Here is an 18660-nt window from a genome sequence, read left to right as displayed (position 1 = left end):
AGGTCTCAGACGTTGACCACCTCGGTGAAACCCACGAGCACGGGTATGGTGCTGACAAACTTCGAGGGGGTGGTCGGGTGGCCTAGTGGTTAAAGCGTTCGCTCGTCACGCCGAAGACCCGGGTTCGATTCCCGATATTTGTACAATGTGTGTCCCCCGCCGTGATATTGCTGGAATATTGCTAAAAGCGGCGTAAAACCATACTCACTCATTGAAAAACCTAGAAACATAATTGAGACGACTCTCAAGGGACGAAACTCTGCACCGCGAATATAGGAGCCTCCGACAACTGGGCCACTCGAGCCCCCAGAGTCGCTATATCACCTCAGGAATCCTGGTTGCCGAGTTAATTGTCAGACGTTTTGTAGGTTCTGAGAACTGAGAAGATATACGGTGATGAATTGTCTACCCAATATTATATAATTAAAGACAAGTTTTAGATAGCAGGCTGTGCTGAATTTTGTTCGTGGGACGAAACGTTATATTTGAGAGCCTTATGTACACTGTGTGCGAACAAACCTACCGCCTTAATATCAGAACGACATTATGATATTAACATACATCATATAACGCTACACATTCGATTGGAAAATTTACAAATATATTGTGAATAAGTGTTTCGTTATGACGTCAAAAAACGTCGGGGATGTCTACGTATGCACATAGAAAAGGGGAATAACTCCATTATCCTTATCAGTAAGCCATTGTAACTCCGTATCGATAGCCAGATGTATTCTGTGGATCACGACAATTAATTAGCGTATCGACACGGGTATTCCTGGTGACCCCAGCCGTGATATTGAAGTAATTTTGCTAAAAGCGGGGCAGATCACTGCAATAAGTTCTTACATGTACATATATATGCTTTCATTCACCTGATGAATGAGTAAGCATATACATGTACTCTGAAACGTTGTGTTCCTCACAGCAAAGAAGGGGCACGGGTGGCCCAGTCGTCCAAGGCGCCGCGATTCGCTGTGCAGAGTTGCGTCCCTTGGGTCACGCCAGAAACCGATGATTGTGTGTTCGAATCGCGGTTCGCCCCAATTATGTTTCTAGGTTTGTCAACACCATACCCGTGCTCGTGGGTTTCACCGAAGTGGTCCCATGATCCTCAGTGAGGTGGTCTAACTTTGGTTGCTGGTGGTTTATAGCCTATTTTTAATTGATATTATTATTCTATGTACTTACTGGTGTTTTAAATTTGATCTGGTTTGTTTTATTGTTTAATTGTGATATTTACCCTACCATTTTACTGTCCTTTGTTGACAGGAATATCGAAATTATTATCTTGTTCTCATCGCGATATGGCTGCAATATTGCCGATGCGATGAAAAATTTAACTCACTCACTCACCGAAGTGGTAAACGTCTTAGACCTGCGTCACTTCGGGCTTTCCTCCCACATTAAGCTGACACGACGTGATATAACTGGAATACTGTTAAAAGCGGCGTTAAACCCAACTCACTCATTCACAAAAAAGAAGTTGCAGCCATAAAATCTCTTCCTTATGTGTATCACATCTAAATGCCCTTCAAACACTTGATCTCTTCAACACATCTACCATTAATCATTTTACAGCTTTACTAAGGTACTGGGTGTTGTAAGCATCATCAAACGACGGGGGATCAAGAGTCGTATAATGCTTTTTGAAATAGAGCTGACGTTGAATAGATTTCATTCAGTCATCGGTTGGAGTTTAAAGTATGGGAACGTCCGCCAGTGTTATAAATAGAACACAGGGCATAAAGTGACACGATCACTGTGGCATGTTGTGTTCAGCTACCTGTGTTTGAGAACACGTTCAGGTAGATTTCACGTGTGTCTACTCAAAGAAGCAAAGAAGTGTGTCTAGTTACTTAACATGGGAGGGAGACTATCAACCCCTGGACGATACAGAGAGAGCGCAGCTTCGGATGAATCGCATCCACCTGTTCGGCCGCCATCCATGTCCAGAAAGAAGCTTCTACCGGCCTCATTTGAAGACATAGATAGCTTTTCGCTGAAGGTAGAGTCTCAAACGTTGATGTATCAAACTAATATTGGATATATAAATCACATTAGACAATATTTAGTATTTGACCAAGCAAAGGATTCAGCTGTGATGTGTCTTCTAATCTCTAATATTTAATCAATGTATACTATTTGTAAACAGTGTCACGTATGTTCTAAATATACACATTTCCGTGCGCCGCTGGCTGTACATGTATGTATATGACTTATACTTTATATAGAGAGTAGAGGTAATTTAGGTCAATGGATATGTCCGTGCATCAGTAGTTATGTGACAGAAAGTAGACGCGTCATATGTATTGCACACGGAGACCTATGCCGATATCGTGGGTTGTGGGTATAGGTTTTTCATGATATATGCTGAGTCATCAGTGCGTTGTTATTTAGAAATACGTAATAGAGGTTCCTACTTTCGGTTTTCGCAATGATTTGATGGTTGATGTCCCCCCGGGATTAACGCGTGGGTAGTCCGAGCGGATTCGTCACATTCAGATCACGTCAGGCTTTGGGATGACATGCTCGCTTAGAAATGTGTCAAGGTATGTCACCTTGACCTGATGCAGGTAACACATGGTCGTGATGGATCAATTCACCTGTGAAGTGGCGGCTGTGCGAGGACGCGTTAATGTCAACACTGAGACACCCAACAGGTGCGATCAAGTCTTGTTTTTTAGTTGCTTAACGCCGCACTCAGCATATTCCAGCTATATGACGGAGGTCTGTAAATAATCGAGTCTGGACCAGACAATCCGGTGATTGACACCATGATCATCGATCCACGTAATTGGGATACGATGACATGCTTCAACCAAGTCAGCGAGCCTAACCACCCGATCCCGTTAGTCGCCTCTTACGACAAGCATAGTCGCCTTTTACGGCAAGCATGGGTTGCTGAAGACCTATTCTACCCAGCATCTTTATAATCACCACTATCGCATCCTGTTATCATACCAGGAAAAAGGATATACAAAAACAGTCCAAGGGAATAACTAACGGCCTACGAGGAATCACGGTTTGTCTTTACCTTGGGAATCCGTATAATCCGTATGTCCGAGGTTTGGGTTGTTTTCTCTTTCTTACCAACAATCACATTTACAGCAACGTGTCCAGATCCCATCTCTAACCGCCTACAAAATTTCCTGCATCAGTAGCCCAAAACAAATGTATCTCAACGTAACATTAATAATAAACAAGCGACAGCAATACTTAATTACTATATAAGTTTAATTTGTTTGCCGCAAAAAAATAGTTTTAATGAAACAAATAATGACAAATCACAAGCATGAAGCTATCAATTAATGTTAATATTTATAAAACGACCTTGACCAACTTATAACAATTTGACCCAGTGTCTATTATATTAAGAGGGGGACATCTAAGATGTCGCGATTCGCTGTGCAGAGTTGCGTCCCTTGGGCACGCCAGAAACCTATGATCGTGAGTTCGAATCCCGGTTCGCCCTGATTATATTTCTAGGTTTGTCAGCATCATACCCGTGCTCGTGGGTTTCACCTAAGTGGTAAACGTCTAAGACCTGCATCACTTCGGGCTTTCCTCCCACATTCAGCTGACACGACGCGATATAACCCGAATAATGTTAAAAGCGGCTTAAACCCAACTCACTCACTCACTATTATATTAAGACAAATTGTAATAAATATTTGTATGACCGCTGTAAATATATAACAATAACGATCGTAAAACTTGAATTGTAATAACAAATGCAGCTTAAATTAACAATCAATAGGTAATTACACCGCAGCATAGCCGATACAATTAAATGATAACTGTATTCACAGGCACCTGTTTCCGCATGCGTGTCGGTGACGAAACTCGCCCAATATCTGATGCAGTCGGCCAAGAATGACATGGTGAAGGTTCGAGCTTTCTACAGATGGATCGCAGAGAATATCAGGTACAGTTGCAGGAACACACAATGCCATTATGAATTGGTCAAATGTAACAAATGTTTCTTTGTAAAGTGTGGGTTCCAATCCCGGATGGGACACAACCAAAAATTAAATACTAGATTCTGTACTTTACAAAGAAAGAGTTATCCAAAATCTTACATTTGTAGCATACTTGCAGGTGTTTGAAGTTACCCCGACACTCATACCCGTGTGTAGTAATATTTACAAGTCGAGCAAGTTAATTCATCACGGTTTTTCACGGTGGTATGGTGATATGTGCATTCCGCGAAATAGAAAAATATTGTACAAAATCATTATTTCGCAGAATTTAAAGAAAATAAGTGATTGAGTTGGAGAAGGATCGAAAAGAATTACAAATTGATTGAATTTTATCTGTTGAGAATCGATTTGAGGAATTGCTTGCCCAGACTCTGTATATAGTATCTGAGGGTAGTATCCATGTTAAAACCGCCATTAGTCCTGACTAGTACAAGCAGCTCCCCCCCCCTTCCACACACACACACACACACGCACACGCACGCACACGAACACGCACACGCACACATACACACGCACACGCACACGCACACGCACCCACACACATGCCTGTCGCTATATAAGTATCTTCAGTCAGGGACTACCTAGGACAATACACTCACTCCCCCACTCCCTCACTCACTTTATTTCAGCTACGACGCCTTTGGTGTACGCCTGAAGACATACGGACGCCAGGACGCCGAACGTGTGCTACAAAGACGACAGGGCGTCTGTGAAGGTTATGCCAACTTGTTCCTGTCTCTCTGCAGGTTAGTACAGATATAACACTGTACACTGTACACATATACCATCTGAAAATTAATGACATATTCCATGTAAATCATTCACAGGATGGGGAGTGTGGTTATAACACAATTACTTATGTTTGTAAATGTTTACAACTTCGTAAAGGACAGTCACTCGGTGATAACAAAACGTACGAGTCTCAGCATCTCGGCAACGCAACCCTGTACAGATGAAGATGATGTTAAATGGGGCTCACCGTCGCGTTCAAGATAAGTGCACTGACACAGCGACGTCCACGCATTGGGCTATTGCCAACAGTAGGGTGAAATGCATTTATAACTACCTCTATCTCAATAAAATTTGTTTTATGCACATACCGTTGTTGTACATTGGTCATTTTGCAACCTTTGCAACTGTTTGTGCTATATGCCGGTTTTGAAAAAAATGAATCCTTTTTTATATTTTCAGTGAAGTGGGAATCCCCTGTAAGATGGTGATAGGTTTTAGCAAGGGTCGCAGCTACAACCCCGAGATTGGCTTCACGCCGGAATCAGAAACAGCGCATGCGTGGAACATCGTGTACGTCAATGGACAGTGGCTCCCTCTGGACGTGACCTGGGGAGCTGGCAGCGTCGATGAACACAACCGATTCCAGAAGCGTTATGAAGACATGCACTTCCTGACGGATCCCAAGGACTTTGCAGTGAAACACTTACCCTATATGGATAACGACATGGACGAAAGCAAGGTGTTCCAGCTGCTGAAACGACCCCTCTCACTTGAGGAGTTTAACAAAAACGCAATGGTCGACACTGCAGGAACAACATGGGGCTTTGTGTCGACTTATAAACATCACACAATTGACGTGGAGAAAAAGTGTATTATTACGTTTAAAACACGTCGTATGGATCTACAAAACATATCTTGCCATCTGAAAGACAAATCTTCAATAGAATACGAGCGATACGTTGTTTTACGAAAGACAGGTAAAAACAGGTTTAAAATGGAGGTTACACCGCCAAGGATAGGGAAGTACGACCTGAGACTTTTCGGTAAAGCCCTTGATTCGACTGAAGTTGGCCATTCACAAATAATCACTTATAAGATAAACTGCAAATCAGTATTTGACAAGGTGCATTCACACCCAGTTCATTCTGGGTTATGGGGAGTGAAGAGAGACGTTGACGTGGCGAAGTATGGCTTTGCGTCCTCAGTGAGGTCAAAGGACGTTATAGTGAGTACAAATGGGACATTCAAATTGAGATTAAAGACACAAAGAAATCCCAAAGCAATATTTCGACTGGAGGACGCAGACAAAAAGGACCTCAGTCAACATATTTGTCCATTCCTGGGACGTGGGTTTATAGAAGTTACTGGAAACTTACCAAAGGAAGGAGTTTATAAACTCATTTTGCACAGCAACAGTGGAGATGGTCAGAGGGAGTACGATCACCTGGGAGAGTGGATGATTAAATGTGATAGTCCGTCCTCAAAACCCTCAACATATCCCAGTCAGGACACACTTTGGGGTGCTCGGACAGAAGCCACCAAGTACGGATTTCTTGACGATATATTCTCCAAGAGCGTGTTCTCAACCAGCAATGGTGAACTGCAACTGCAGTTGAAGACAAGCAAGTTTGTAACAACGTCCGTGAAACTGTACCAACGAGAGTCAAAGTTGGAGAAGCATGTGTTCGACTATTACAACGGCAAAACGCTGGTTATTAAAGCAAGGCTACCCAACTCTGGGTTTTACAAGTTGTCTCTGTTTGCTCAACATGAAGACAAGAAAACGTCTCAGTCCCTCGATCTGGTGGCTGACTTCCTTGTTGAAAGTAAATCGGATACTGAAAACATGAAGCCTTTTCCAGTGGTCTACACACATGCAAAGACTTACGGATGTACCCTAATGGAACCATTACATGGGTCTTTAGCAGCCAATCAAAATGTTCGTCTCAGACTGCGATCGAAGACTCTGAAGCGAGTTATGGTCAACAATGATGTCCATGAAAAGAAGTCAGGAGATGTGTTTGACATCACTTTTGAGGTACCTGGGAGGGGGTCTGTGGGAGTCTTTGGGACCCCGGATCTGGAAGGATCCAAATTTGATGGACTCTACGAGTACACCGTTAGTTGATGCACGTGACACAGTGGTCCATACGTCTTCCTGTCCTTCAGACGTCCCTACATGTGACATCCCATTCATATAAACTTCCGGGAAGAATAAAGAAGAGACTTTGGTTTTGGCTGAAATAAAACAAACAGGAAATGAGGATTTGAGGGTGATCTATTTGATACAGGGAGGGAGGGTGGGGGTGGGTGTAGGGTGTGTGTGTGTGTGTGTGTGTGGGGGGGGGGGGGGGGGGTGGGGGGGTGGGGTGGGGGGAGACACGGGGGGCCCGGTCGCTATGCAGAGTTGCGTCCCTTTGGCACGCCAGAAGTGGTAAACGTCTGAGACCTGCATCACATTCGGCTTTCCTCTCACATTAAGCTTAAAATTGTAAAGAGTCTCAGCTACATCCCAAAAAGACACTGATTTTCAGTTTATCTGCCGATTATTTTGATAATGCTAACAATTATCACAGTAGTTGTTCTAGATTCACGATTGAGAAGGGCGACGCCATGTTTGTTTGTAAACACTGAAAGTAGTACCTATACCTGAAAGTAGTTCGTCAGTGATTACGCTCATTTCAAGAACACATTCTCTTGGAAAACGTGTGAACGTCAAAATGTGTCTTTCATACCCTTTTGAACGTCAGTTTCGGGGCAGCTCGACCGTGGGTGTTAGTGGGTGAATATGGTTTTACGCCGCTTTTAGCAATGTTCCAGCAATATCACAGCTGGGCACACCAGAAATGGGCTTCACACATTGTAATCATGTCGGGAATCGAACCCGGGTCTTCGGCGTGACGAGCTAACGCTTTAACCTCCAGGCTACCAGACCGCCCCTCGTCAAGTGGAAAATACATATATCGTGTAAACGTAAATAAATTATATTATCATACACTACAGGGCAAAAGAAAGTATACATCCATGTTTGATAGTGGCTGATAATGAAAAAAACATGAAAGAAGTGGTTGCTCGATGGTGAGGTATTTGATATCTGTACTATAAATGCCGGGCCAAAACAATATGTACTTGAAAATTATGATTTGACCAAACAATTACGAACGTTATCAAAACGTTACTCGGCTGAAAGCAGTCGCCGAGACAACAATGCAAGCTTAAGGTTCAAAAGACAACCCGCTGGGAGCTGACCCGTGAAGATTCCGGTGTAGAATAGGTCTTCAGCAACCTATGCTTGCTGTAAAAGGTGACTATGCTTGTCGTAAAAGGCGACTAACGGTCAGGCTCGCTGATTTGGTTGATGCATGTCATCGATACCAATTGCGTGGATCGTTGCTAATGATATTAATCACTGGATTGTCTGGTCCAGACTCGATTATTTACAGACCGCCGTCATATGGCTGGAAATATTGCTGAGTGCGGCGTTAAACAAAAAAAACAACCAATCAACCGCTGTGAGCTCGTCATTGATATGATGCATGTACTATTCCCTACAGTACCCGTATCAAATAATCAGCATCAAACACTTCCTTTTCCAGGCAGCGTCTGTTTGTTTGTTTGTTTGTTTGTTTAAATAATTGTATTTCAAGTTGTTTTTGTATATAATCATATCCAAATGTATGATAAAGTAATTTTAATGACCTCAAGTATTTGTTATTACTTTTGTTTACATTTTTAATATTTGCAAACTCGAAACTACTTTTTAAGTCAAGTCGCAATTACAAGGGGGGGGGGGGGTGGGTGGGGGGGGGGGGGGGGGGGGGGGGGGGGTGTAACGACAATGCGTGTTAGATAGGGAGAATTTACGTTTCAAGGTTTCATTTGTAAATAATTTTCCGCTAGACAGCAACACAAGAAGTATATAATAAATATATTCGTGAAAATATCTCCTTTCCTCACACGATGAGAAAAACATTATATTTCACTCGACACATGAAATATCCTCCATGTGACACAGAAATACCTACGTGATAGCCACAGTTGTGACCAGCTGGTATATGTAATTGACTGCAAGCAGCACCAGATGGTGTAATTGTCTATTTAAATCCATACTCTTCCTGTGATACGGAGACAGCGCTACGCTTACGAAAAAACACCGAGTCAAGGATGTGTGTACTGAGTTTTGTACTAATGATGCTAAAATAACAATCCCATTAAAATCAGATCTTAGTTCTTGCTATCGCTAAACAAAGATCTGAGGACATCCCATTACGGGTCACGTCAGAACGACCTTTCATCCAACCAATCAGAGCGTCGCTTACCAGATCATGAAAGTAACAGTCGGTATTGGGGTTTTCCGAAAGACAGTTACGGGTTTTATGATTATATTTATACACTCTAGGACACCTATAAGCCTTTCCAGAATATTCTTCTTATCAGTTTTAATATTTTTAATCGAGAATACGTCAAAATATGTTTCGAAGCGTAGTCGCCGGTTTGAAACTTGTGTCGTAAAGCTCAAGAAAGCTGCCTTCTGATTGGCTAATGTCCATTTCTTGTCGGTCATTTCATTGGTCGGTCAAAATTCGCGAAAAAGGTCGTTCTGACGCGACCCGTAATGGGATGTCCTCAGATCTTTGTTCAGCGGTAGCGAAAACTAAGATCTGATTTTAATGAGATTGCTAAAATAATGAATTATGCTATAGTTATGACCACAATTCCGAATTTAAGTTATGATCTCATTCGCCTGGACACCAAAATATCCCCATCAAAAATGACGAGATTGATAAACGTTCCAGGTGTAGAAATACATACTGTGGCGTGACATGAATCATGTGATTGTTAAATTTATGCACGTAACCTGACACGCCCACAAAGTCAGTAGCCAATCAACGCAGAGTCGGGTCAAAACAAAGTTCGAAGGACCTGTCAATCAAGGCAAGGGGCAAGACGAACTGCAACTGTCAGACTGCAACGAGCCGGAACAAATATTTTCAGGAGAAGGCGGCTGTTTCAAATGACATGGTCAGTTACCGCCAGATTCGAACTTTAGTTCCCTGAGTACGGGAGTCAAATTTTGTTTCGTCACTATATGGCTGAAATATTGCCGATGTGACTCTAAACTTTAACTCACTCACTCACTCACTCACTCACTGAGTACGGGAAGACACAGTTGGAAAAATGCTAGTTAGAAATGAAACCCGAAGACATGGAAGTTGTGGAACCGAGGCGAGCGGGGAAAAAAACAGGCCAGCGAGCCTGCACGTTGTTATTTCATTCCTTCTCGGCCTTCGATCTGAAAGGGTTGTTTGGACAATGAATATGCATAAATTTCGCTAAATGTCATGTGCATAACCATACACGTGAACAGAAAGGGAATGCCCTCGACTGTAATACTGGGATTCCCCGACATTCTGTTGTAATAAAAGTAGTCCGCTTCAGTGGGCGTGGCTTAATTTTTTACATTCATTGGGTAATGTATGCAATAACTCGTGACCAATTCAACTAATCAGAATGCAGGAATTTCAATGAACACAGGGAAAATTTAAATAAAGGTTGTTGATCCGAACTGAAACACAACAGTAACTGGTATTCAACAATAAGTCTGTTTATCAGCACCATACCCGTGCTCGTGGGTTTCACCGAAGTGGTCAACGTCCTGCATCACTTCGGGCTTTCCTCCCACATTAAGCTGACAAGCTGCGATATAACTGGAACACTGTTCAAAGCGGCGTTAAACCCAACTCACTCTTTTTATCATCCCAAACTGACCTCCACATGAAATATCGCTTGGGTGAGATAAATGATTATCACAACACTTTGCAGACCATTGTGTCCTCATCGGTTTCCAGTTTGTAAACACAAGACGCTCCAGGGGACGGGGGAGCGGGAGTTTGAGGTCACGGTGACCTCTCCCAGCAGTGGACAGTGTGTTCTGAAAGTGTACGGGAGCACGGATGGTTCGAAAGAACATTGCAATGTCCAGATGGCGTCTTGTATCATCAACTGTACGTCAGGGAGAGAGAGTACAGTACACGATCCGGGGAATGGGGCGTTAGGCAAGACGCAATGGAATATGGATTTACGGAGGACATATTCTCAAACAAGTTCCTTTCAACAAATAAAAGGAAAGCTACCATTCGGTCCAGACCACAAGATAGATTTATAGACATTTTAGATTGGAGAATTCAGCATCGGAAAGCATTGAGAACAGTTTAAAATATGAATACATGAATGGTTTCCTCGTGATAACGGCATTTTTACCAGAAACAGGAGTTCATAAACTGATTCTATAAAGCGAAAAAGATGAGAGCTCACAATCCCTTCATTAAATTTCTGATTTTTTCATCAGGCGCACCGATAGATCATATGACAAAATCATTAGATATGGGACAAAATATAAGATTATTTAATAGAATTATACTTCAGCAAAAAGCTGATAGAAACTTCGAGTGAATTCGTTAGGTGAGTATTACGCCGTGTTTCAGTTCAATAATGACGTGTGATATTTATGTGGGAGAAAACTTGACGCGTTGCAAGTCAAAGACCTTTACCAATGGATATGGTGCTGATAAACCAAGAATCATAACAATGGTGACTTTGGGAATCGAACCAGCGATTATTGAGTTAAGGCACGCCTAATGGTAGCGTGCTCACTCTCAAAAAAGGAAAAAACAAAAGACGCAGGTTTTTGTAATAGTATAGAGCTGCATCACCCTTCGTAGGCGATTTAGATTTTATTCCGTCGTCAAGAATGTTTGATCATTAAGGGGCATAACGCACAAGCCCAGAATGCAAGACGTCAACCGCATTGTCTCATTCAATATTCAATATTGTCTTGCTTGTATAATACGGCTAAGAATTTTCTTAGCGAGACTTGATCCTATGTCAATTAGCCCTTGATGCAAACCTAGCACGACGTAACATATAACGTATAATCTGACAGAAAGGTCTGAAGCGTTCATAAACTATACATTTTGAGTTGAAGCTCAAAGGGGGGTAACTTCAGTTTGTATACGCTGTGAAAGTCACTTCCAAATAGCATCTGAAATATATGTGATAATATATGTTTTTAATTTTTCGGGAAAAGATGATCTGCTATTCTATTGCCTGGAGTGCCGGTCACCTTCGTACGTGGTTTCTCATCACTTCTTCCTTCATCAGATAGTGTCCGTATTCAGATAGTGGTATCTGTGATCAGATAGTGGTACCTGTGATGGGATAGTGGTGTCTGTGATCAGATAGTGTCCGTATTCAGATAGTGGTACCTGTGATGGGATAGTGTACGTATTCAGATAGTGGCATCTGTGATCAGATAGTGGTGTCTGTGATCAGATAGTGTCCGTATTCAGATAGTGGTACCTGTGATCAGATAGTGGTACCTGTGATGGGATAGTGTACGTATTCAGATAGTGGCATCTGTGATCAGATAGTGGTGTCTGTGATCAGATAGTGTCTGTATTCAGATAGTGGTATCTGTGATAACATAGTGATGTCTGTAATCAGATAGTGGTATCTGTAATCCGATAGTGGTGTCTGTAAAAATTATCTGTAATGTAAAAAAGGATTTTGCAATATCGTGCCAGCTTATACCATTTCTTCAAACTACTTCTTTACAAATTGTTATGCTTTATGTATTAATTACTTCTGTGAAAACATGTCTCCCCGTCGGCCCAAGACAGCATTGAATACAATCAAGGTATTATTACTACTGTCCATACAGATCCGGGTTAAAATTGGTCTCCACCAACCCATACCTGTCGTTAATATCGACTATGCTTGTCGTAAGAGGCAGCTAACGGGATCGACTGGTCAGGCCCGCTGATTTGGTTGATGCATGTCGTATCCCAAATGCGTAGATCGATGCTCATGATGTCAACTGATGTCGATCACTAGATTGTCTGGTCCAGACTCGATAATTTACAGACCGCCGTAATATACCTGGAATATTGCTGAGTGCTTGCTTGATGGTTTTACCATAAATTCTTTTACGTACATATTTCTGGGTTGATATGTTGTTTCCATTTGAGAATCGACACGTTACAGTATGGAGGGCATATTCAAAGGCAATATAAATTATCCTGTACATGCAAGATAGGACAGTATATGTCTTATAAAAGCTTCAGGAATGGTTGTGTTTCATACTTGTTCTCGTTTATATGTCAAAAGAAACAGAAAAAGAAACAACAGTTGTAAACAGTGAACGGTTGCATGGTTTTCACACACGTGAATGTTATAAACATTGGGCGGTCAGACACGTCGCTCAACACACAACACATTTATTACGTTTGTGGTTATATTGTCAAAGCGTTTATTGGGCTGTCATTGAACAAAGACTCACGAATGAGCCAGACGCACATTTTATGTTCATGTTGCAGCAATGAATAAATAAAATGTATAAATGATATTACACCAAGGTTGTACCCTGGCCATGGATGAAACACGAAGATTGTACACTGGCCGTGGGTGATACACCAAGGTGGTACACTCCCATGGATGATACACCAAGGCTCACTCTAGCCATGGCTGATACACCAAGGTGGTACACTGGTCATGTATGGTACACCAAGTTGGTACATTGGCCATGGATGATACACCAAGGATGTACACAGGCCATGGATGATACACCAAGATGGTACACTGGTCATGGATGATACACCAAGATGGTACACTGGCCATGGATGATACACCAAGGTGGTACACAGGCCATGGACAATACACCAATGGGGTACACTGGTCATGGATGATACACCAAGATGTTACACTGGCCATGGATGATACACCAAGGATGTACACAGGCCATGGATGATACACCAAGGTGGAACGCTGGTCTTGGATGATACACCAAGATGGTACACTGGCCATGGATGATACACCAAGGTGGTACACAGGCCATGGACAATACACCAACGGGGTACACTGGTCTTGGATGATACACCAAGATGGTACACTGGCCATGGATGATACACCAAGGATGTACACTGGTCATGGACGATACACCAAGATGGTACACAGGCCATGGATGATACACCAAGGATGTACACTGGTCATGGACGATACACCAAGGTGGTACACAGGCCATGGATGATACACCAAGGTGGTACACTGGCCATGGATGATACACCAAGGATGTACACTGGTCATGGACGATACACCAAGATGGTACACTGGTCATGAATGATACACCAAGGTGGAACACTGGTCATGGATGATACACCAAGGTGGTACACTGGCCATGGATGATACACCAAGGTGGTACACTGGCCATGGATGATACACCAAGGATGTACACTGGCCATGGATGATACACCAAGGATGTACACTGGTCATGGATGATACACCCAGGTGGTACACTGGCCATGGATTATACACCAAGGTGGTATACTGGCCATGGATGATACACCAAGGATGTACACTGGCCATGGATGATACACCAAGGTGGTACACAGGCCATTGATCATACACCAAGGATGTACACAGGCCATGGATGATATACCAAGGTGGTACAGTGGTCTTGGACAACACACCCAGGTGGTACACTGGTCATGGATGATACACCAAGGATGTACACTGGTCATGGATGATACACCAAGGATGTACACTGGCCATGGATGATACACCAAGGATGTACACTGGCCATGGACAATACACCCAGGTGGTACACTGTCCATAGATGGTACACCAAGGTATTACACTGGTCATGGATGATACACCAAGGTATTACACTGGTCATGGATGATACACCAAGGTGGTACACTGGCCATGGATGATACACCAATGTGGTACACTGGTCATGGATAATACACCAAGAATGTACAGTGGCCATGGATGATACACCAAGATGGTACACTGGTCATGGACGATACACCAAGATGGTACACAGGCCATGGATGATACACCAAGGGCGTACACTGGCCATGGATGATACACCAAGATGGTACACTGGTCATGGACGATACACCAAGGTGGTACACAGGCCAGTGATCATACACCAAGGATGTACACTGGTCATGGATGATACACCAAGATGGTACACTGGTCATGGATGATACACCAAGGTGGTACACTGGCCATGGATGATACACCAAGATGGTACACTGGTCATGGATGATACACCAAGGTGGTACACTGGTCATGGATGATACACCAAGGTGGTACACTGGCCATGGATGGTACACCAAGGATGTACACTGGTCATCGATGATACACCAAGGTGGTACACATGCCGTGGATGATACACTAATGAGGTACACTGGCCATGGACAATACACCCAGGTGGTACACAGGTCATGGACGATACACCAAGGTGGTACAAAGGTCATGGGCAATACACCAAGGTGGTACACTGGTCATTGATGATACACCAAGGATGTACACTGGTCATGGACGATACACCAAGATGGTACACTGGTCATGGATGATACACCCAGGTGGTACACTGGTCATGGATGATACACCAAGGATGTACACTGGCCATGGATGATACACCAAGGATGTACACTGGTCATTGATGATACACCAAGGATGTACACTGGCCATGGATGATACACCAAGGATGTACACTGGTCATTGATGATACACCAAGGATGTACACTGGTCATTGATGATACACCAAGGATGTACACTGGCCATGGATGATACACCAAGATGGTACACTGGCCATGGATGATACACCAAGATGGTACACTGGACATGGACGATACACCAAGGATGTACACTGGTCATTGATGATACACCAAGGATGTACACTGGACATGGACGATACACCAAGGATGTACACTGGTCATTGATGATACACCAAGGATGTACACTGGCCATGGACGATACACCAAGATGGTACACTGGACATGGACGATACACAAAGGATGTACACTGGACATGGACGATACACCAAGGATGTACACTGGCCATGGATGATACACCAAGGATGTACACTGGTCATTGATGATACACCAAGGATGTACACTGGCCATGGACGATACACCAAGATGGTACACTGGACATGGACGATACACCAAGGATGTACACTGGACATGGACGATACACCAAGGATGTACACTGGCCATGGATGATACACCAAGGATGTACACTGGTCATTGATGATACACCAAGGATGTACACTGGCCATGGATGATACACCAAGGTGGTACACTGGCCATGGATGATACACACACACGTGGTACACTGGCCTTGGGTGATACACCAAGGTGGTACACTGGTCATCGATGATACACCAAGGTGGTACACTGGTCATCGATGATACACCAAACTGGTACACTGGCCGTGGATGATACACCATGATACTCATGTTGTGGAAAACTAATATAGCCTGTACATTGTTAAGTGTTGATTTCCAAGTTGTAGAATGAAGGCTAACCCAAAAATCGTAACGTAAAGAACCGAGTTGTGAAATCAGTAAATAACCACACAAGATCAATGCATTACAAACAAAGTATATTGAAACACACATGATTTGGGGTATAATAAAAAATGCAACATAATAGGTCACATCTGTGGCAGCAGCAATAAATAATACGCCCTATAACACAAGTCAGTGCACTCACGAATGTCTCGAAACGTGTCAGTTGAATGTATTGATTGAGGTACGTGCTCCGCTCTTGAATCCACAGAACGGTGTTATAGGTATCCCGCCCGCCCGCACTGGGCCAATAGATAAGACACAAGTCCGGTTATAGAGAGCCTCGAATCACCCTCGTCTGGGTGTTCTATATATTGAATAAAACAAGTTAGGGATCATGAACGTTTTGGTGGATATTTTTGGTTAAAAAACTGAGCACACACTTTTATGAAAATATCCCTCAAAGTATTCCTAACCCAAAACTCTTCAGTGTAGGTAGAGCCAGTCTTCTCCAAACTGTCCCATCGCGAAACGCATCGAATTGACAACTGTAAAACAAATTCTTCACACTGGGTCTCTGTATATGAAGGGTAACGAAGCATTTAAAGTGCTTGGACAGAGCGTGGACTTGAACAACTAAGGGAGATAACTCTATAACAGTATCATCATATGCTATCAGAAAACTTGATATTTTATGAGCGCCTCATTTTTCCAACTTTAACAATTATCTTAAATAAACTTATGATATATCTACTGCCACATAACAACATGGATAATACACCAAGGTTGTATTCGAATAGTATACACGCAGATTGTACATTTTATAATACCTCCAGGTCGCACACTGGATAACATACAATGTCGAGCAGAGGATAACACACCAAGATTGCACAATGGATAACACAGCAAGGTCGTAGACAGGATAACATACCAAGGTCGTACACTGGATAATACACCAAGGTCGTGCAGTATATAAGACATCAAGGTCGTACACTGGATAATACACCAAGGTCGTACAGTATATAACACATCAAGGTCGTACACTGGATAATACACCAAGGTCGTGCAGTATATAAAACATCAAGGTCGTACACTGGATAATACACCAAGGTCGTGCAGTATATAAAACATCAAGGTCGTACACTGGATAATACACCAAGGTCGTGCAGTATATAACACATCAAGGTCGTACACTGGATAATACACCAAGGTCGTGCAGTATATAACACATCAAGGTCGTACACTTGATAATACACCAAGGTCGTGCAGTATATAAAACATCAAGGTCGTACACTTGATAATACACCAAGGTCGTGCAGTATATAAAACATCAAGGTCGTACACTTGATAATACACCAAGGTCGTGCAGTATATAACACATCAAGGTCGTACACTGGATAATCCACCAAGGTCGTACACTGGATAATCCACCAAGGTCGTACACTGGTTAATACACCAAGGTTGTATTCAGGATAATACCGTAAAAGGCGACTACGCTTGTCGTAAGATGCATGCGACTAACGGGATCGGGTGGTCAGGCTCGCTGACTTGGTTGATGCATGTCATCGATCCCAATTGCGCGGATCGATGGTCATGATATTATTCAATGGATTGTCTGGTCCAGACTTGATTATTTACAGACCGCCATCATATAACTGGAATATTGCTGAGTGTGGCGTTAAACAACAAACCAACCAACCAACATCCATGTTGTCTTAATACCGCCGCTTTGCGAATGCCGCATACATTGCAGGAATACCCACATAGAATGACCACACCATGTATTCCATGACGTTATATCATAACCTCACTAATCGCTTTATCCAAGCTCAGCGCGCTCTCAACCGCTACCTCAGGATGTATTTGCAGACCCGTTTAAGGTGGGTCGAAGGTCAAAGTCGTTACCATGTTTGCAGAGTGCCGGAAGGTCATGTGACTGGGAAAAAAGCAAACCCTATTGTTTCGTCCATAGAGGGACAATCTTTCCAACCCTAGTACTATTTGTGATTTTAAAGAGTTACCTTGAAATGTGCGGCACATACTCATCGAAAATCAAGGTAATCGTATTGTACTTGACAACTAGTCTTGTGACGTCATTAATACTTTTACCAGTTACACATACAACAAATAAGTAACTATTTATATACTAGTGATCGAAATAGAGGTTACTCACGTGTGTCTGTTAGGCACCTTTTTATCATCGAATCGATGCATATTTTATCTGATTTCATGTCGCAGTGGCGCATTAATACATAACACAACGGCCATTAGTGACGTCATCCGTTTTACTACTCATACCAACTGTGACCCTCCACAAAAATGTTTCCGCCATATTTCCGGAAGCAAGGCGATGATGATAATGCAAACTAGATAAAATCAAAGAACGTTCATAAAATGCACAAAACTCATAGAGTTTCGACACAGATATAGGTTAATTTGACAGAAGCACGAGAATCTAATCAATGATTTATGATCACAATTATGATCACAATGTGACTGTGATCGAAGGTCATTAAGTAGTATGGAATATGAACACAAATGGTAGATGTTCGATTGAGTTGAGGTTAACTTGTGCTATGTCACGTGACT

General features: G+C 42.7%; 1 protein-coding gene across 1 annotated transcript; it reads left to right on the top strand.

Annotated features, from left to right (window-relative positions):
* The first annotated feature begins 1745 nt into the window (after positions 1 to 1745).
* Positions 1746 to 7001, top strand: LOC139447716 (kyphoscoliosis peptidase-like). Its single transcript, XM_071229167.1, has 4 exons — positions 1746 to 2008; positions 3813 to 3928; positions 4613 to 4729; positions 5175 to 7001. Exons 1-4 carry the CDS (start codon positions 1865 to 1867, stop codon positions 6841 to 6843), a joined length of 2046 nt encoding a protein of 681 aa, XP_071085268.1. The 5' UTR covers positions 1746 to 1864; the 3' UTR covers positions 6844 to 7001.
* The last annotated feature ends 11659 nt before the right edge of the window (positions 7002 to 18660 follow it).

The sequence above is a fragment of the Haliotis cracherodii genome, unplaced genomic scaffold (genome assembly GCF_022045235.1).
Source record: "Haliotis cracherodii isolate W230 unplaced genomic scaffold, xgHalCrac1.p SCAF_7, whole genome shotgun sequence".
NCBI lineage: Eukaryota > Metazoa > Mollusca > Gastropoda > Lepetellida > Haliotidae > Haliotis > Haliotis cracherodii.
The sequence above is the reverse complement of the archived record's forward strand: the minus strand, read 5'-3'. Positions and strand labels throughout refer to the sequence as shown.

Coding starts and splice junctions, on each gene's coding strand:
- LOC139447716 (XM_071229167.1), top strand. CDS start 1,865: ATGGGAGGGAGACTATCAACCCCTGGACGATACAGAGAGAGCGCAGCT. Junction 2,009..3,812: donor TAGATAGCTTTTCGCTGAAG/GTAGAGTCTCAA, acceptor CTGTATTCACAG/GCACCTGTTTCCGCATGCGT. Junction 3,929..4,612: donor TGGATCGCAGAGAATATCAG/GTACAGTTGCAG, acceptor ACTTTATTTCAG/CTACGACGCCTTTGGTGTAC.